This window comes from Suncus etruscus, chromosome 9, assembly GCF_024139225.1.
Source record: "Suncus etruscus isolate mSunEtr1 chromosome 9, mSunEtr1.pri.cur, whole genome shotgun sequence".
NCBI classification, from domain to species: Eukaryota; Metazoa; Chordata; class Mammalia; order Eulipotyphla; family Soricidae; genus Suncus; species Suncus etruscus.
In genome coordinates this window covers 7,979,033-8,000,501 of record NC_064856.1, presented here as the reverse complement: position 1 = coordinate 8,000,501, position 21,469 = coordinate 7,979,033, and the positions used below count along the sequence as shown (strand labels likewise).

The 21,469-nt window shown below is 42.8% G+C and overlaps 1 protein-coding gene across 3 annotated transcripts in view; it reads left to right on the top strand.

The window, feature by feature from the left end:
* ATRN (attractin) overlaps nucleotides 1-21,469 on the top strand; it is a 192,635-nt gene that overhangs the window by 74,762 nt on the left and 96,404 nt on the right. For all 3 annotated transcript variants that reach the window (XM_049779127.1, XM_049779126.1, XM_049779128.1), the window contains exons 3-6: nucleotides 407-520; nucleotides 3,311-3,439; nucleotides 8,505-8,710; nucleotides 10,295-10,463. In XM_049779127.1, coding sequence (XP_049635084.1) covers nucleotides 407-520; nucleotides 3,311-3,439; nucleotides 8,505-8,710; nucleotides 10,295-10,463 — 618 coding nt within the window. The remainder of the gene's footprint in view (nucleotides 1-406; nucleotides 521-3,310; nucleotides 3,440-8,504; nucleotides 8,711-10,294; nucleotides 10,464-21,469) is intronic.

The following is a 21,469-nucleotide window of genomic DNA, read 5'->3' as shown; positions in this document are numbered from 1 at the left end:
TGGGTTCCATTTAAGTCAAAGCAGGTAACTGGTTTCCTCCAGACCAGAGCTTTTTGTGAGGTAATTCTGAGAGAAGGTGAGCTGGATAGGCGAGTTTAGAGAATTAGAAGGTGTGTGTTTGCCTAGGGAGCTAATGTGGCTTCTTAAGCTGACTCAGAAAGGGAGTGCCTGCCGGAAGGCCAAAAGGCTGGTCAGGAATGGCCTCTGTGACCCAGTACCTACTTGGTTTAATCTTGGATGCTTAGAAATCTCTTGCACATATTAAATACCAATAAGCAAATCTTTGAGAAATGAAAATATATTTAGTTTTTATTTATTTCTTTATAAAGTTATAAATTATTGATGTTTTTTTTTAAATGATTGTTACCATGATTAAAATATCACTCTTTTTTTGAAATTATTTTAGGCCAAATAGAATAATGAGACTGCGCTTCAATCATTTTGCTACAGAATGTAGTTGGGACCATTTATACGTCTATGATGGGGACTCCATTTATGCGCCCCTAATTGCCGCCTTTAGGTAAGCTCAGCTTTTTTGGGGGGTTTATTCGTTTGTTTGTTTGTTTGTTTAGCGCGAAGAGGATCAGCTCTAGAGTCCTGTCATTTGTGTGCTAGCCCTGACTTGGTTTCTTTTTGCCATTGGGTAAGTTTTTGGTCAGAGTGCTTGATCTTTTCCAAGTTTTTTAGTCTCTAAAATTCTGATATTAATATGAAGTTCACCTATTTGTTATTGTGGTGCAGCAAATATTTGTTTTGGGGCCACATCTGTTGGTACTCAGGGCTTACTCTCGGTGCTGTACTTAGGGATCACTCCTGTCTGTGCTCAGGGGACAATATGAATTGCTGGGGATCGAACCTGGGTGGGCAATGTTTAAGGCAAGCATCTTAACCACTGTACTGTCTCTCTGGCCCTGAATAACGTTATTTCTATGAAAAATTTAAGCCAAAGTCTGTATCTGTCATAATCTTTGTATTTTACATAAACTTCTAGGATTATCTGTGAACTAAACAATAGGCATGTTGGGGCCAGAGTGACAGCACAGCAGGTAGGGTGTTTGCCTTGTAGGTGGCTGACCTGGGTTTGATCTCTGGCATTGCATATGGTTCCTCAAGCCTGCCAGAAGTGATTTCTGAACACAGAGCCAGGAGGGACCCCTGAGCACTGCCAGTATGGCTCTAAAACTATAACAAAAATATTAGTGTGTGTGTGTGTGTGTGTGTGTGTGTGTGTGTGTGCATGCAAAACATCTTCACACTGAATATATATGGGGCATTCTATGGTGTTCTCGAAATTTTAGTTTTTATTAACAATAAATAATCCTCTTATTGTATTTTTGATCCTATGGGCATTAAAAACTGTCTTCCCTTTTCCTGATAGCGGATAAAAAAAATAAGCACTTTTCTAAAATACACATAGTTATCTGTTCATCTGCACCTGACTTTCTGCATTCTTTTCCTTCATATGTTTATTTCCTTGTTTTAAAAGTAAGAAATCAGTTCAACCCATGTTTATTCTGTTTCTGACATGGGGTCAGCCTGTACGTGAGAGTATGGAGTCAGAGATTTGGAGGATACCAAGTGCTTCTTCACTTCCCTTGAATTAAAAAAAATCCCTGCAGCAGAAGTTTCATCTTCTGGCTAATGCTTGAAACTGCAGCCAGGTCCCAAGGGGTTTGGTTGGCTGGTTTCATTTACTTATTTTGGTTTGGGAGCATACCCCAACGTGCTTAGGGCTTACTCCTGGCTTTGTGCTCAGGGATCACTCTTGGCAGGGTTTGGGGGGGACCATATGGGTGCTGTGGATTGAACCTGGGTCTGCTGTGTGCAAGGCAAATGCCCTCTTTTCTGTACAATCTCTCGCCCAGAAAGGAATCTTGTCAGAAGCAGATACTTTGTTCTTGTTGATGCACTCTCTTGAACTAGTGAATATATGGACCCTACCTGGGACTGCGTCGGATTTGCTCCCCTTTGAGAATCCAGCTAACCTTCTGAGGCTCCTTGCCTTTAAGGAAAAGCTAGTACATATAAAGAGAAGCTAGTCCACTGTCTTGCATCTTTTTTTCTTTCTGGTTTTTGGGTCACAACCCTCGGTGCTCAGGGGTTATTCCTGGCTGTGCTCAGAAATCACTCCTGGAAGGCTCGGGGGGCCATATAGGATGCCGGGAATCAAACCACCAACAGTCCTGGCTTGGCTTTATGCAAGGCAAACACCCTACCACTGTTCTATTTCTCTGGCCCCCAGTTTTGTTGTGTTTTTGGGTTATATCTGGCTGTGCTCAATGATTACTCCTGGCTCTGCTCTCAGGGATCACTCCTACTAGGCTCGGGAGGTCAAATGAGATTCAGGGGATCAAAAGCAAACTCTCTACTTGCTATACTATAAGTTCACCCCTACCCCCTCTTTTAAAAAATACTTAGGATATCTTTCTGGATTACTTTTTGGAGAGGTAGGTAGGGAGAATGCTATATCCTGTGGTGCTTGGGCTCCTTAAATCCTGAGGACAGATAATTAAGATAGTCATCTCTCTGGCCTTAACCTTAGACTGTCTTGTTTATTTATTTGGGTAATAACCAGTGGTGCTCAGAGCTTATTTCTGGCTCTATGCTCAGGAGTGACCCCTGTCAGTGCTCCTGGGATCATATGTGGTGCAGGCGGGGTCTGCTGCCTCAAGTCAAGCACCTTACTGTAAGATTATGTTTCCCTTTATAAGAAATGTGTCTTCTGATGCCAAGCATTAGCCTAGGAGGACCGTGGTTTGATCCCTGGCATTCCATATGGTCCCCCAAGCCAGGAGCGATTTCTTAGTGCATAGCCAGGAGTAACCCCTGAGCTTCACTGGGTGTAGCCCAAAAACAAAAACAAAAAAAAAAAAAAAGAAGGAAGGAAGGAGGGAGGGAGGGAAGCAGGGAGGGAGGTAGGGAGGAGAGATAGCATGGAGGGAGAGCATTTTCCTTGCATGCAGGACAGTGGTTCGAATCCCAGCATCCCATATGGTCCCCCGAGCCTGCCAGGAGCAATTTCTGAGTGTAGAGCCAGGAGGAACCCCTGAGTGCTGCTGGGCGTGACCCAAAAACAAAAAACAAAAAAAAAGTGTCTTTCAGGAGTCAGAGCAATAGCACAGCAGGTAGGGCATTTGCCTTGCAATGGCCAACCCAGGTTTGACCCCCAGCATTCCATATAGTCCTCTGAGCCTGCCAGAAGTGATTTCTGAGTGCAGAGCCAGGAGTAACCCCTGAGAGCAACCAGGTTTTGCCGCAAAACAAAACATAACAAAGCAAACAAACGAAAAGAAATGTGTCTTTCTTTCAGTGGCCTCATCATTCCCGAGAGAGATGGCAGTGACACCGTCCCTGAGGTGGTTGCCACGTCAGGCTATGCCCTGCTGCATTTCTTCAGTGATGCTGCTTATAATCTGACTGGATTTAATATCACTTACAAGTAAGATGTTTAAATGTGACAGATATAATTTATTGAAAAGACTATATCTTGTTTGAATAATGGTGAGTGATATATATTAAGAATTTATACTGGGGCTGAGCAATAACACAGGGTCGGGCGTTTGCCTTGCATGTGGCCAACCTGGATGGACCCGGGTTTGATTCCCAGCATCCTATATTGTCCCTCAAGCCTGGTAGGAGTAACTCCTGAATTCTGCTAGGTGTGGCCCAAAAATCAAAAACCAGAAGAAAAAAAAAAGAATGTATATATACTGTACCAGACCTAAGTAATTAGTTTGGATTTTTGTTGCATGAAATAATTAACGATGAGGCTGGATGGTGGAGGATACCATCCAGCCCACATGGCTCTGCAACCTCCATGCAGCCGGCGAGTTCCAGGCCCAGGTGAAATCACTCACTCACACGCAGCCTTCAGGAAGAATCATCTTTATTTATGCCCTAGCCACCACAGGTGTGTGGCCTATGTTAACCTTTCAAGCATTCAGCAATATTTTGCTAGCCCTGCATCTTATCTCCTGTTAGCCATCTTCCCTTTGGGCTCCATGCGGCCCAAAGATCCAAAAGCCAGGAAGCCAAGCCGGGCCAAGAGAGAAACGGCCAAAGGGCCGAATCCCCTGGCTCAGAGGTTTATCTATCCTTTTCCAGAACCCTCCCAGAAATGGGAGGTCTTGCAGGTAGTTACACCTATTATCCGGTTCCCAAAACTCCTCCCAGATATGGGCGGGTCTTGGGGTACACCACAGATTTTCACAGTCAAAATTTATTTCTTGGGGCCAGAGAGATAGCATGGAGATAAGGCGTTTGCCTTGCATGCAGAAGGATGGAGGTTTGAATCCCGGCATCTCATATGGTCCCCCAAGCCTGCCAGGAACAATTTCTGAGCATAGAGCAAGGAGTAACCCTTGAGCGCTGCCGGGTGTGACCCAAAAAGTAAAAAAAATTATTTCTTTAAAAAAAAAAAAAAACCAACTCAAAACTAAACGAGCCAGAGCAATAGTACTTTGAGTAGGATGTTTGATTTGTATGCAAGTGATGCAGGTTTGATCCCTAGCATCGCTTATGGTCCCCCAAGCCTGCCAGGAATGATTGCTGAGTGCAGACTTTGAAGTAATCCCTGAATACTGTGGTCAAAAAAAACCAAAATCAAAACCAAAAAAATAAAAACAATACTTTGGTGTAGGCACTTTTTTTTTGGTTCATCTTATAATAGAGGCAGGTGGCAGGAGTCTGTCAGGTAAATGACCAATGTGGCTGGCTGCTGTTGAGCTTCTCCTGGAAGCGAAGGAAATTTTCTCTGTAATGGTGAAAACATGGTCATGCATTTGCCAGGTGTCCTCAGGTAGCATTGAAGCTTGGCTTTGGGCTGACCTCAGCTGTCAGATCTTTGGGGCTGTGTGCCCTTGGCTACTTAGGTGTTCCCTACTTTTCTTTTAGAAGAAGAAAAAACCCAAGTATTTATGTTTTACTTTCACATAAATTGCCACTTGCTCATAGTTTTCATTTTGAGTCATTTTAGACACCGAAAATTAGACTAATTTTCTCATTACATCAAATTAAATAGACATGCAGGCAGCATATTACTTGCAATTTGCACTTTTTAGAGATTCAAGAATTACTTTGTTGTGAGATTTTATGCAACCTGCTCTGATTAATTTGGGCATGTCAAGTAAGCCTGTGCTTCAGAGCCCCTGAGTACATGTTTGGATGCAGAAGGTTCAGGTTTGTTCTCTGATTCGACTTGATCCCCAAACATCTCCAGGAGCAGCCCCTGAACACTTCTTTGTGTAGCTCCCCCCCAAAAAACAAACAAAAATTTTTTTATGATATTATGCTGTACTCATATGGTCAATAATTGTGCAGGAAAATATTAATTTGACCTGTTGTATAAGGCACAGGTTTGAATATAGAATGGAAATATTTTATCTTTGTGCTGTTTATGAAAATGAGGTGGATTGTTGAACTGCTATTTTAGCATAACATCTGATCTTAAATTTAGATCTTATTTTTGTCACTGTTTGTCTTCCAAAAGGAAGGGCCCTTTTCTTCTCAGAGGCGGCAGTGGTCTCTAGGGTGATACTTGGCTAACTGGATCAGCCACTCTTTGGTGGGGCCCAAGGATGTTGGGGGTCTGAGGTGCTTGGCACCATCAAGGCCAATCTTGAGAAGCTTGGGAGGCCTGTAGTGCTGGGACTGGAACCCAGGTCAGGTGTATGCAAAGTGTATATCTTTACTTGTATACTGTCCTCCCTGTCCCTTTTATTAGTAAAGATGACTTTAATTTTTGTTGACATTAGTGTGTTATATAGTAGGCATCAGAGGCCTACAGCAATGTCATGAGCCATGGGATGTCATTTACAACGTGGAGATTGTAGTTAACAGTACTCAATAGTTTATTTGAGTGTTGCTAAGAGATTCATCTTAAATGTTCCATCACAAGGGAGAAACATTATAATTAAGGACCAAGGATTTGTGATTCAGTAGAATGCACATCTTGTGTAGTGAGGGCCTGGTTTCAATCCTTGAAAACACATGTACACACACACTCACACACACAAAATTGTAGCTTCATGTGGTGATAACAATGAGTTTACAGGGGGACTTATTTCCTAATGAACACAACAGTGTCCCCTGGTTCCCTAGTAATGACTCAATATTGAATCATTATGCTATGTATTTGAACCTGATACAATATTACATACTGGTTACATATCAGTAAATAATGAAATAAAGTGCAAAGCTATGGCATTCAACTTTCTAACCGAGTACATAATAGTTATAAGGATTTAAATTTTTTTGCGAAAAAGGGACCGGAGTGGTGGTGCAGTGGTAAGGCGTTTGCCTTGCAAGCATCTGACCTAGGACGGACCTTGGTTTAATCCCTGGCATCCCATATGGTCCCCCGAGTCAGGAGCGATTTCTGAGCACATAGCCAGGAGTAACCCCTGAGCATCACCAGGTGTGGCCCCCCCCCCAAAATTTGAGAATAAGGTTATTTTTTTTTCTTACTGGGCTCAAAAAGCAAAGCATGTGTCTTGATTGTAATTATACAGATTAAATATATTCTAATAGTTTATAAAATATCATGCAGTTATCATAAATTGATATTACAGTTGTCTCTGTGATAACTTCTAATTTTATGACATGCTTTGCTGCAGAAATTCTTTTTTTTTTTTTTAATTTTTTATTTTTGGGTCACACCCGGCAGCGCTCAGGGGTTACTCCTGGCTCTACGATCAGAAATCGCCCCTGGCAGGCACAGGGATCCATATGGGATGCAGGGATTCGAATTCTATCCTTCTGCATGGAAGGCAAACGCCTTACCTCCATGCTATCTCGCCGGCCCCAAGAAATTCTTTTTAGTTTGTTTATAGACCCATAAAAGAGATCTAGACTTTATTTAATTGTTTTGTTTCTGGTCCACACCTGGCAGTGCTCAGGGGTTACTTCTGACTCAAAATCAGACTCAGGACCATATGGGATGCTGGGTCAACCACGTGAAAAGCAAATACCTTACCTGCTGTGCTATTGCTCCAGTCTCTAGTTGTTTTTACACCACAACTGGTGATGCTCAGGAATTACTCCTGGTTCTTCAATCAGGAATCACTCCAGTCAGGCCTAGGGGATCAGAAAATGTGCTGGGACATGAACTTGGGTCAGTCATATACAAAGCAAGTGCTCTATCCAATATACTGTGGATTTGACCCTGATCTGGACTTTAAAGTGACCTTTTTTTTTTTGTTTTTTTGGGCCACACCCAGTGACATTCAGGAGTTACTCCTGGCTTTGTGCTCAGAAATCGCTCCTGGCTTGAGCACCATATGGGATGCCGGGGGATTGAACCACGGTCCGTCCTAGGTCAGCTGTGTGCAAGGCCAAAGCCCTTCCACTGCGCCACTGTTCTGGCCCCTGGGCTTTAAGTGTCTGATAGTCCAATAACCCTTTGAAAAATTTAAGTTATGTCTTTTCAAAGTGTTGTCAATAAAATCAGATTACATTACTTTCGGATGGGGGAGGATAGAGGCAGGGAGCCAATAACCAGCAGTGCGCATGTTACTCTTCCCAGCTCAGTGTTTGGTGCTGGGGAGACTGTGCTATGTCAGGGATGAACCTGGAGCCCGGCACACACAGCTTGCACTTTGGCCCTTTGAGTTATATCCCATCTTTATGTCGTACTTTTATAGGACATGTGATAGTTAATTGTCTATATTAAAATGGCCCTTCATCTGAAATGTGATTATCAACTTTTTATTTCTTTGGTTTTTGGGTCACACCTGGTGGCAGGTGTGCAGGAGTAACTCAGGTTGTTCCTGGCTTTGCTCAGAAGTTGCTCCTGACAGGCTGAGGGACCATATAGGATGCTGGGATTTGAACAACTGTCTGTCCTGGATCAGCTGTGTGCAAGGCAAATGCCCTACCACTGTGCTGTCTCTCTGGCCCCAATTATCAACTTATTAAGGAACTTTGAATACACCACCCTGGGCAATAATATTAAGTAAATTCTGTAAGTTTTAGAGATCGTTTCTTTAGTGCAATTTATCCTTAAGTAGGAGTAGTGGCTGGAGCAATAGCACAGTGGCAGGGCATTTGCCTTGCACATGGACAATACAGGACAGACCCCAATTCTATTCCTGGAATCCTATATGGTCTCCAGAGCCTACCAAGAGCAATTTCTGAGCACAGAGCCAGGAGTAACTCCTGAGCACTGATGGGTGTGGACCCCTCCCCCAATTTTTTTTCCAGGAGTAGAATAGTCTTCTCAACCCTTGAAAAACTGAGCACTGTACAGTGTTCCAAGAATCTCTTTTCTCCTTGTAATTTCTTGAACTTGACTCCTGAGAAATTCAGCAGGGTTTATTCGATTAGCCTTATCTAGTCTAGTGTCGAGTGACCCTTCTTTAGGCTTCATGGTAAGTTTTGCTGTTGTGCTTGTGAAGACTCTGCTAGAGAGACAGTGAGCTTCTTAAGTCTGTGTAGGAGGAGGTTCTGCAAAAATTAATTGAAGTGTTGCTTTGTGTTGATTTAATTTTTCCCCACTGTTTTTATAGTTTTGACATGTGTCCAAATAATTGCTCAGGCCGAGGAGAATGTAAGCTCAACAACATCAGCAACACGGCGCAATGTGAATGTTCTGAACACTGGAAAGGTGAAGCGTGTGACATTCCCCACTGTGTCAATAACTGCAGCTTTCCTCGTGGAGGCATCTGCAGTCCAAATACTGCCAGAGGATGCGCCTGCTTAGCACAATGGCAGGGTAGGAGCTGCTTGTTTTTTCTTTGACTTTGCAGGATGTTCTCCATTGATCAAGTTACAGGTTTGCTTTATTTCCGCCACCTAGATCACATACATAAATCAGATAGCAGGTAGTGTTTATCCTTTCACATCCTTACATAATCTCAAAAGAAGTTTGACTTGGTTAGATGCCTGGCTGGGGTCTCTTTAGAATTGTGGAGGGGGCAACGGCATCTTGTGCAATTCTTTCATGAAAGTGGTTTGAGCCATAAGACATGGCAGAAAACAGAGCTGGGAGCTGGGAAAAAAGCAGCCAATAATGCTCTCTCCTTAAAAATTTCAACAAATAGGGGCCGGAGCCGTGGCGCAGCTGTAGGGCATTTGCCTTGCACATGGTTGACCCACAATGGACCGTTGTTTTATCACCCAGCGTTCCATATTGTCCCCCAAGCCAGGAGTGATTTCTGAGTGCATAGCCAGGAGTAACCCCTGAGCATCACCAGGTGTGGCCCAAAAACCAAAAAACAAAACAAAAAAAAGTTCAACAAATAGAGAGTAAAATGAGGTCAGGCTATGGCCATAGCACAGAGAGGATTTTTGTTTTGTTTTTGTTATTTTGGCTTTTGAGGCATACCAGCAGTGCTCAGGAGTTGCTCTTGGTTCTGTCCTCATAGTGCTTGGAGGACCATATGGGATGCTGAGATCTACACCAGGTGGCCGCTTGCAAGACAAGCATCCTACCTATTGTACTATTGTTTGGGTCCCATCAGTAGGTTTTTAAAGCATGGGGTGGGGGGAAGGGTGACACCTGTTACTCGTTCAGTGATTTTTAAAATTCATTTAGTTTTTATTCATTCATTTATTTATATACTTTTGGTCTTTGGGTTACACCTGGCAGCACTCAGGTGTTACTGCTGCATCTGCACTCAGAAATTCCTCCTGGCATGCTCGGGGGACCATATTGGATCCCAGGAATTGAATCTGTGTTCGTCCCATGTTGGCTGTGTGCAAGGCAAACACTCTTACCGCTGTGCTATCGATCTGGCCCCTCATGTAGTTTTCAAAAGACACTTCTGTTTAGAAAGGAAGTGTGTGCTTGTTTAAAGACATCAGTGTGGTGGATTTGTGTGACATTTAGGAATTAAGTAACTGAAGCCATGTGAGTCCCTAGTATTGTGCAAATGTTGCAGGAGAAGCCAAACCTACCAAGAATGAGGTTTCTTTAATTTCCAGGAAATGGATCAATCATTTGTTTCATTACTCTCAGGACTTGATATTATATTTTAGCACTTCATTTTTTCATTTGAATTAGAAAAACCTTCTTGTTCACTCTTTCCTCTGAGAGCTGCTTCAACAGTAGATCCTTTCTAAAAATTCTAATCTGGATATGCCCAGGTCTTCATGAGAAAATGTGTGTTTGCTGGGTCTCAAAAGGCTATATTAAACATTGAAAAGGTTGTTTTAGACAACTTCACCTGATTTATTTTTTTATGGTTGTAAGGAAGTATCTTTTAGTTGTTTGCTACATTTAGGTTATTATGTCCTTAGATGAATTAAAAAACCTTCAAGCTGCATTTTGTGAGGCTAATTTATTATGTTTTCTTAGGTCCTGGATGTTCAGTTCCTGTGCCAGCTAACCAGTCTTTTTGGACTCGAGAGGAATATTCTCACCCAAAGTTCCCCAGAGCCTCTCATAAGGCTGTGGTCAATGGAAATATAATGTGGGTTGTTGGAGGGTACATGTTCAACCACTCAGATTACAACATGGTTCTCGCGTAAGTGATTTTTTAAGTACTTTTGCAAGAAGCTTAGTTCTCTATTTTAAAATTTTGTAGATAAGTAGAACAAATAGAAACCCCCATTAATTTAATTACCATAGGAAAATTTCTTGTGAATATTTCAGTGGTAGTATTTCAGACCTTTATTTAGATTGTGTGTGTGTGTGTGTGTATGTGTGTGTGAGAGAGAGAAAGAGAGAGAGAGAGAGAGAATGAGAGAGAGAGAATGAGAGAATGAGAATGTGTTTGGGACTACTTTTGTCTCTGCTTACAGGTTGAGAGCCAGCGAACGCATATTCTTAGTTTTTGAAATTGGTAGTAACAAAGAGTTCATTGTCATATTAAGTAATAGTTTATCTTTTCCAGATGTTTCTTATATTTTGCTTTGAGCACCTAAAGTGGATTTTATTTAAGTAGGGGTTTACTTTACCTTTTAATTAACATGTCTGTGGGTCAGGTGGTTTGAATTTATAATTTTCTGGTAGAAGTGATAAATTTATACCACTAATACTGCTCAGAATTCATGGCCTATTTCCTGGTCTCTTACTACTTATCATGAAGGGAGAATGTATGTTGTCCCTGTAGAATTAGTTTTAGAGAAATGCCTAAACTCTTATTCACCCTTCCTTATGACCCAAAAACATTTTTCTAAGCAGTTTCTCTTAACAAAATATGTCATCAGAATCAGCATCTGATTGTTTGTTTTGGTTTTTGTTTTTTGGACCACACCTGTTGACGCTCAGGGGTTACTCCTGGCTATGTGCTCAGAAATCGCTCCTGGCTTGGGGGAACCATATAGGATGCTGGGGGATCGAATCGCAGTCTGTCCTAGGCTAACGCTTGCAAGGCAGGCGCCATACTTCTAGTGCCACTGCTCCAGCCCTCAGCATCTGTTTTTTAAAAATATTGCAGTAGTGGTTTCCTATCTGAATATCATCTAATTTAGTTACTAAGATACATAAAGCAAGTAAGATGGCAAAATATAGAATATAGAATACATGGATAACATTCGAAACAAAACTTGGTCAGCAGGAGCCAACATCAATGAGTGGCACTAAGGCAATATTGACAGCTTCAAGACTTACATGGTATGAATAAGCAAAGGGGCAATGAAGTGTTCCTTAGGCTGGCACATCTAAAAGAAAATTTATTTAAAAGCTCACTGAGCCGGGGCCGGTGAGGTGGCGCTAGAGGTAAGGTGTCTCCCTTGCAAGTGCTAACCAAGGAAAGATCGAGACCGAGGTTAGATCTCCCAGCGTCCCATATGGTTCCCCCAAGCCAGGGGCAATTTCTGAGCGCTTAGCTAGGAATAACCCCTGAGCATCAAATGGGTGTGGCCCGAAAAACCAAAAAAAAGAAAAGCTCACTGAGCCACTGGAATTGGAGGTTCACTCCCAGCATTGCTGGGGGAAAGAGTGAACATGGGTTTCTGGGGATTGAATTCAGGGCTCCTGAAATCAAAATATGCACTCCAGCTCTTCTTGGAGACTGGAATTGGAATTGCAGAGTCTCTCTCTTGTTTTTTGTTTTGGGGTCCTACCCACAATGCTCAGGGGACTATTATGATGCCAGGAATTGAACCCATGTTGGTCACATGCAAAGCAAATGCCCTATGCTCTGTATTATTGTTCTGGCACCCGTATTCTTTTGATAGGGTGAGATCAAGAAATCTCCAAAGGGGCTAGAGCAATTTGTATCTTACTAACTCTCAAATGAACAAGCCATAGTCTTTTTACAGGGAAAGTTCTACACTGAGGCAAAACTTCTCAATAAATTCAGATTGAAAGGAATAAGTACAGTTGAAACAAAAATTTTAAAAGTCCAATAACAAGGAGTGGAACAGAGCCAGGAAAGTCTAATAATTAAGATGCCAAATAGTTGAACTGCATACTACAACAATAGAAGAGTAAGCTTGGGGGCTAAGATATTTGAAAAACTGCTGATCCAAGACTCAATAATTCTCAATAGGGTTTTTTTTTTTTTGGGGGGGGGTTGGTTTTCTTGGGCCACACCTCGTGTGTGGGTTACTCCTGGCTCGGGGACTACATGGGACGCTGGGGGATCAAACCGCGGTCTGTCCTGGGTCAGCCGAATGCAAGGCAAATGCCCTACCGCTATGCTATCATTCCAGCCCCAACTCTCAGTACTTGTATTTAAAAGTGAACAAGGGGTTGGTGTAAAATCACCCCACGCGCTGTATCTCCAAGCCCAGGTGAACCAAGTCTGAATCAGGGTCTCACAAGAAATAATTCAGACCAGGCTGAGGGTGAAACATGTATAGTCTGGCAGTCTTCTACCTAGTATGGAGAGCCTCTGCTGCCTGCCAGAACTGCCATTTTTTATTGAGTACAGGACCACCCCTGGGTGGGGCAGTAAATCCACTCAGGTTTACAAGTAAGCCCATCTCTGTTTGGGGATAAATCCAAGTTGTAAACAAACATATGAAGAAACCAGGGATGATCTTTGTTTTGGGTAAAATAAGGTGTAACCCAACAGGTTGGAGTGGTAGCACAGCAGTAGGGTACTTGTGTTGCATGCAGCTGACCCAGGATGGATGTGGGTTTGATTCGGCATCCAATATGGTCCCCTGAGCCTGCCAAGAGTGATTTCTGAGCACAGAGCCAGGAGTAAACCCTGAGCACCGCCAGGTGTGACTCAACAACAACAGCAAAAGAGAACAAATGTCAATAAAAAAAATCTCAATATTTAGTACAAGAGAGACTGAGGAGTAGAATTATATTTATCTGTACATGAAAGCATAATAGGAAGGTAAGATGTTCAGATTGCTGAAAAAAATGTTCTTTTGTTTTTTGGGTCACACCTGGCAGCCCTCAGGGGTCACTACTGGCTCTGTGCTCAGAAATTGCTCCTGGCAGGCTGGGGGACCATATGGAATGCTGGGATTTGAACCACCATCCTTCTGCATGCAAGCAAACACTCTACCTCCATGTTAACTCTCCAGCCCCAGAAAATTTTAATAGTATTTTAGAACGTGTATCATGATAATAACATGATACAAGATGTGAAAAGAACAATTATTTGAACTAGAAACATTTATAAATATATTTTTATGTTTTTGAGGGTTTTTTTGGGGGGAGGTCACTGCTCAGGGGTCACTCCTGGCTCTGCTCAGAAATCTCTTCTGGCAGGCACGGGATCTCTTCTGGCAGGCACGGGGACCTTATGGGATGTCAGGATTCGAACCACCATTGATTCTGGGTCGGGCTGTTTACAAGGCAAAATCTCTACCACTGTGCTATCTCTCTGGCCCCCAAGAAAAATTTATAAATATGATAGAAGTTAGGAATTCTAAAACTAATTTCAGATGGAAGAAAAACCTTAGAGGAACATAGGATACAACACAGTTCTTTAGAAAAATAATTTAAGAAAGGGAAAAATTCAATCTTAAAGAAATGAAGACCAGGTGTCCTTATTATCAGTGTTAAATTTAATTTAAAACCCTTGACATTATATACAATGCATGAGAAATTCTGAAAATTAGGAGAAAGTGGATTATAAGCTTCACAGCTCAAAGAATGGCATGTTTGTAGGTATTTTTGTGGAGCGGGGAGAGTCAGGCTTCATAGATTCCAGACATGATGTTGGGAAAAATTAACCACCTGGAAATGCTAGTAGGCACAGACTGAAAAACAAGCAATTTCCCCTGTTAGCAAAAATGTCATCCAACACAACTTACAATAAAAACCTGTTCTGGAGCCAGAGACATAGCATGGTGGGTAGGGCATTTACCTTGCATGCAGTTGACCTGGGTTCCCTAGCACCACATATGATTTCCTGAGCAACCTGGGAGTCTTGAGCACAGAGACAGGGGGAAGCTCTAAGCACTACTATATGTGGCCCTAAAGCCAATAACAGCAACAACAACAAAACAAAGCGAAAAACCTGTTCTCTTCATCTCAAGGCAGGACAAGGAAAGGTGCAACATGACATGTCAGCAACCTTTTCAGCCACCACTGAGACCCCTCACCCCTACTCCTCCAGCTGAGTTGGAGTGTGGTGGCTCTATTTCCAACCTTGCCAGGTCGAAATGAGGTTGTTCACACCCCCACCAGGCTTCACCAGGTAGTTAGTAATGAGGCCACTCTTACCACTTGAGTTGTCAATGGAGACCATTTAGAGAGCTTTGATTTTCACTCCCCCCGCCCCCAATTTAATGATCAGGAATGAGTCAGTCCTCCCCTGCCTCTCTGGGGGAGTGTCAGAGGAAGTTTGCCATAGCAGGATATTTAATTAAGAGTCAGAGCCCTATGTCAGGATACATTTCAGCTGAAAATCATTTGTCATGCTGGGGACTAGGAAAAATCTCAGCCTAAGCAAGAGAAGACAATCAAGAGACACTGATACCAATGACATTAACATTGTCAGGCAAGAATTTTATAGCAGCATTATGAAAATGCTTTAACAAGCAATTACTGGCACACTTGAAACAAGTGAAAAGCAGTTTTAACCAAAGACATGAAAGATATAAAGATGAATTAGATAGAAATCTTAGAACTGAGGGGCCAGAGCGATGGTGCAGTGGTAGGGCATTTACTTTGCACGCGCTAACCTAGGATGGACTGCGGTTCGATCCCCCAGCGTCCCATGGACCTCCAAGCCAGGAGTAACCCCTGAGCGTCACCAGGTGTGGCCCAAAAACAAAACAGAGCCCCCACATATATACATATATGTATATACATATACATATACACACATTATTATTTACATACTTTCCATTATTATTTACTACTTTCCTAAAGCCACTGAAGGCTTCCTCTGAGACTTAATTGGCCTAATTGTTCTGACCACTGCTTCCCTTCCCTTCCCTTCTCTGATTCTGCTTGTTCCCCTCTTGCCTTCAGTCACTATGCTCTTTTTTTTTTTTTTTTTTTTTTAGTTTTTGGGCCACACCCGGCGTTGCTCAGGGGTTTCTCCTGGTTGTCTGCTCAGAAATAGCTCCTGGCAGGCACGGGGGACCATATGGGACACCGGGATTTGAACCAACCACCTTTGGTCCTGGATCAGCTGCTTGCAAGGCAAACACCGCTGTGCTATCTCTCCGGGCCCCAGTCACTATGCTCTTGTTCCACTACACTGAACAGTGTAGTGGGGCCACTTTAGTACTCAGGACCCATCAGTGCTGGGGATCGAATCTGAGGCTGATGCTTACAAAGCATGAGTTCCAGCTATTGGAGCCATACATGTGACCTAGCTTGAGACACCACCTGCGCCTTCACGATAGCATCCCACTGTTCACCACTGTTCCCTGTGCTGGACTGCTCTGCAGCTGTACCTCCGCACTTCTTTCTTTGAGTTTCCCCAGAGCTTAGCTTCTTGTCCCACAGGGAGGGAGCTCTTTCTTCCCAACTGGCTAGAAAGCTTCTCCCTGCTGTTCTGTGTTGAGTCCTATTTCCTTTGGAGCATAGTTCATTTTTCATTTTATCTGTGCCTGTGTTCTGCTGGCTCGCTTGCTTTCTGCCTTTTTTCCAGGGTAAGTTCTTCAAGGTTGAGGACCTTGTTTTTTCCACTCAGGTTGGGACTTAGCTGATAGAAGGTACTCAAGTATTTAGCAGCTAAATAAAAGAGAGAATGAACTGTTTTCCTTCACAGGTACTTGTTCCTGAAAATATTAACTATGAAATTATATTAGTAAAGTGTTAATACTATTGCCTTTTTTGGGGGGCTGGTGTACTTTATAAACCACATTTAGTTTTTAGATGTTAAGTTTTTCTGCTTGTATTTGATCTGACACTTGATAAGTATTCATAAATTCATAAAGATTAACTTTACTAACATAAACTTCTTAAATATTAATTTGGTTATATGAGGCCAGAGACATAATACAGTGGGGAACATGCTCATTTGACACACGGCCAACTAGGTTGGATATACAGTACCCTGTATAGTCCCTCACACCCCGCCACGATAATCCTTGAACATAGCTGGGTGTGACCCCAGCCTTCACCCCAAAAATACTAACTCATGAAAAATAATAAAAAAGTGATTCCTGGGGCCAGAGAAATAGCATGGAGGTGGGGCATTTACCTTGCATACAGAAGGACAGTGGCTTGAATCCCGGCATCCCATTTGGTCCCCTGAGCCTGCCAGGAGTGATTTCTGAGTGTAGAGCCAGGAGTGATGCCTGAGCGCTGCCAGGTGTGACCCAAAATCCAAAATTCAAAAACCAAAAAAACAAACAAACAAAACACACACACACACACACACAAGTGATTCCTTTTAGAATTATTTCTGGGACTTAAATGGTAAATTACATCTTCATCTGTATTCTATAAATGTTTCAGAATTTGTACTTTATTTTCTACATAACCGTGTTAACATTTTGTATTTTATTTTGTTTTTGTTTGTTTTTGTTTTTTTTTGTTTTTTTGGGCCACACCCGGCAGTGCTCAGGAGTTACTCCTGGCTCCATGCTCAGAAATTGCTCCTGGCAGGCACGGGGGACGCTGGGATTCGAACTGATGACCTCCTGCATGAAAGGCAAACACCTTACCTCCATGCTATCTCTCCAGCCCCTTGTATTTTATTTTGTACTTTATTGTCTACATAACCCTGTTAACTTTTTCTATGTAATCCTGTGACATACTTTTAAGTTAGATCACCCAAAGGTCCTCTTGTAAAAACGGATGTTCTTGGTCTTCTGGGTTAAAAAAAATTTTGGCGGCCACACTCAGTGACTCTCAGGGGTTACTCCTGGCTGTGTGCTCAGAAATCACTTATGGCTTGGGAGACCATGTTGGTCACTGGGGATTGAACCAGGTCAGTCTCAGGTCCGTCCTGGGCATCTCTGTGCAAGGCAAATGCCCTATCTCTGTGCTATCACTGCAGCCCCCATGGGTTAAGATTTATTTATTTATTTATTTATTTATTTATTTATTTATTTATTTATTTGTCTTCTGGTTTTGGGGTCACACCCAGTGTCACTTAGGGGTTGGTTACTCCTGGCTCTGCTCTCAGAAACCAATCCTGGCAGGCTCGGGGGACCATATGTGATACCAAGATTCGAACCACTGTCCGTCCTGGATCAGTTGTGTGAAAGGCAAACGCCCTACCACTGGCCCCTGGGTTAAGATTTGTAATAGAGGGGCCAGAGATATAGCATGGAGGTATGGCATTTGCTTTATATCCAGAAGGACGGTGGTTCGAATCCTGGCATTCCATATGGTCCCCGAACCTGCCAGGGGCTATTTCTGAGCGCAGAGCCAGGAGTAACCCCTGAGCACTGTCGGGTGTGACCCAAAAACAAAACAAAACAAAACAAAACAACAACAACAAAAAAAGATTTTAATAGAGGGGCTAAAGATCCTCTATTGTACAGAGGGAAGGGTGCCTTGTATATGGCCAACCCAGGTTTGATCTTTGGCATGGCATATGGTTCCTTGAATCTCATCAGGACTGATCCCTGATCCCTGAACACCTTTGGGTGTGGCCCCTTGCAAATTTGTTTCTTCAATAGAAATTTTATCATCACCAAAGTTTCTTCCTTTGAACAAGAAACAGTTTTATCTTTACAAAAATAGTAAGAAATTAGCAATAGATAGCCAAAAAAGTGTTCCTGTCTGATCCAGCATGCTCTATCATCTATCCATGATCTATCTATCTATCTATCTATCTATCTATCTATCTATCTATCTATCTATCTATCTATCTATCTGTCTGTCTGTCTGTCTGTCTGTCTGTCTGTCTGTCTGTCTGTCTGTCTGTCTGTCTGTCTGTCTGTCTGTCTATCTATCTATCTATCTACCTACCTACCTACCTACCTACCTACCTACCTACCTACCTACCTACCTACCTACCTACCTACCTACCTACTGTCTTCTGTCTTACCTATCATCTATCTGTTTGTGTCTATCTATCATCTGTCTCTATCATCTACCTACCTACCTACCTACCTACCTACCTACCTACCTACCTACCTACTACCTACCTACCTACCTACCTACCTACCTACCTACCTACCTACCTACCTACCTAATCTAATCTAATCTATCTGTGAAACCCAGGGGCTTATCTCATACAAAGGTAGGAGTTTATCACTGAGCTATCTACCTACCTCCCAGCCCAGTAAACAATTTTATTATTGATTTTGGTGTGTGTGTGTGTGTGTGTGTGTGTGTGTGTGTGTGTGTGTGTGTGTGTTTGAGCCACACCCGGCAGTGCTCAGGGGTTACTCCTGGCTGTCTGCTCAGAAATAGCTCCTGGCAGGCACGGGGGACCATATGGGACACCGGGATTCGAACCAACCACCTTTGGTCCTGGATTGGCTGCTTGCAAGGCAAACACCACTGTGCTATCTCTCCGGGCCCTATTGATTATTTTTTAACATATAGTTCTTGTTATTATTTATTTTTTTTTACTGTTTTTTATTTTTTTGTTTTGTTTTGAGGCCACATCTGGCAGTGCTCTGGTTACTCCTGTCTGTGTTCAGGAATTACTCCTGCAGTATATTTATGGTACTCTAACTTTGGAGAATGTTTTCTGAGTGGAATTTCCTAATCCTCATACACCAATTATGTTCAAGTCAAAACAGAAGAATAGAAACTAGTCTCCAGGGGCCGGGCGGTGGCGCTAGAGGTAAGGTGCCTGCCTTGCCTGCGCTAGCCTAGGACGGACCTCGGTTCGATCCCCCGGAGTCCCATATGGTCCCCCAAGCCAGGAGCGACTTCTGAGCGCATAGCCAGGAGTAACCCCTGAGCGTCACTGGGTATGGCCCAAACCCCCCCCCCCCCAAAAAAAAAAAAAGAAACTAGTCTCCAAATAATTCAGATCACATCACTTCTCAAGTTATATGGAGGATATTTAATCTGCATGTAAAATGCATTTGCTCCTCCTCTATAACATGTCAGCCCAAGAACTGGTCAGGGGCACAATGGTTGCTGGCTGGTCCCTGTAATTCATAAGAAGAACTTCCAAAGAAAGCCATATAAAAGGCTGTGAAGAGGAAGAAAGAGAGGAGGAGGAGGAGGAGGAAGAGAAAAGAGGAAAAAAAAATATGTATATAAAATGCCAAACACCAAATGATCATTCCTCCTTCTGGGAACTGAGTTCAAGATAATAACAACACAGTGAATGAAGTAATGAATGACAAGTTTTGGACAAGCAGATCATTAATGACAAACACTTCAGGAACCCTCGAGTAGGTGTCTTCCATTCAAGCTGCATCCATCTATCTCATTAGGAACCCTGATGGCTGCTGATGCAGAGACTAAAGAGAGGCCTTTTTCTCCCATATGTCCCTGGATTTCTCTATTTCCCTTTTTCTTTCTTTTTGTTTTGTTTTTTGGGTCACACCCGGCAGTGCTCAGGGGTTACTCCAGGCATCTCTGCGCTCACAAATTGCCCGTGGCAGGCACGGGGGACCATATGGATACTGGGATTCGAACCACCGTCCATCCTAGAGTAGCTGCTTGCAAGGCAAATACCCTACCATTGTGCTTTCTCTCGGGCCCTATTTCCCTTTTTCTATCTGTACTCATTCAAATTGTGTCAGTGACCACATTTGCATGCAGGTTCTTGCTGTAACGTTTAGGTGTGTCATCTCCCATTACATCTCATTCTACATTATCCTTTTGCTTTTCAACTTGTTTTACTGAATTCGAATTCCCATAAAGGCTGAGCTACAAAAAAAAAAAAAAAAAAAGAGCAGTTGAAAGAAACCTTTTGCTCCCTCAAGGTGCTTTTCCTCTATGAGCAGTTTGTGAACTTTTACGTGCTGTCTATAAACGTTTTTACTGCAGAGCATGGTAATTTTTTTTTTTTTTTTGTGGTTTTTGGGTCACACCCGGCAGTGCTCAGGGGTTATTCCTGGCTCCAGGCTCAGAAATTGCTCCTGGCAGGCACAGGGGGACCATATGGGATGCCGGGATTTGAACCGATGACCTCCTGCATGAAAGGCAAATGCCTTACCTCCATGCTATCTCTCCGGCCCCGGTAATTTTTAATTATTTCCCTCACTTATCTAAAACAGGCTTATCCTTATTTTAGTGAGAGCTAGAATTTTACGTTATATCCAGTTTTCTTAGGTCTGAGACTCAGAAATGTTGAAACTCAAGAGGGTTTGAGTATGCTGTCTGTTAGAAAAATATATTTAGAATTTTCTCTCCTTTGATACTATAAATGTCTTATTGCACTATTAAATTACTCCTGGCAGGGGCTGGCGAGGTGGCACTAGAGTAAGGTCTTGCAAGCGCTAGCCAAGGAAGGACCACGGTTTGATCCCCCGCGTCCCATATGGTTCCCCCAAGCCAGGGGCAATTTCTGAGCACTTATCCAGGAGTAACCCCTGAGCATCATATGGGTGTGGCCCGAAAAACAACAAAACAAAACAAAACAAAACAAAAAAAAACTCCTGGCAGGCTCAGGGGACCATATGGGATGCTGGGGTTAGAAGAACCTGGGCCTGTCCTCGGCTGCCGCATGCAAGGCAAATGCCCTGCCCCTGTGCTATCATTCTGGCCCTGCAATCCACTTTTTACAAAAGCTTTCTTGAATAATGAATACCCACAGGCGGTGGAAATAAAAAACATAAGAAGTGGTATACAATAGGAAACATGCTACTTGAGAGGGTTGGGGGATAGGACAGGGAGGAGAGAGACATTTAACCAGGAGGAGGAGATGATGCTGAAAGGTGGTACAGAGTTATCGGTATGTATAAAACACTGTCAGCAACTGTACATAGACCACAATGCAAACATGTATTAAAACAAACAAAAACACCTTTTATAGAAGCAGCCTGGGGGGAGGGTGGTAGGCAAATGGGGGGGGGCATTGGTGTAAGGAAGTGGACACTAGTGAAGGGATTGCTGTTGAAACATTGTATGTCTGAAACCCAGTCATAAATAACTGTAGTTTCATGGTGCCTAAATTTATAAAAATTAAATATTAAAAAAATCCCTCTTTGGATGGATTTAGATTTGGGTTATTTCTGCCTTAAAGAAAGTAATTTTGCATCTTTAAAAATAGAGAAAGACATATGGCTGGGAAAA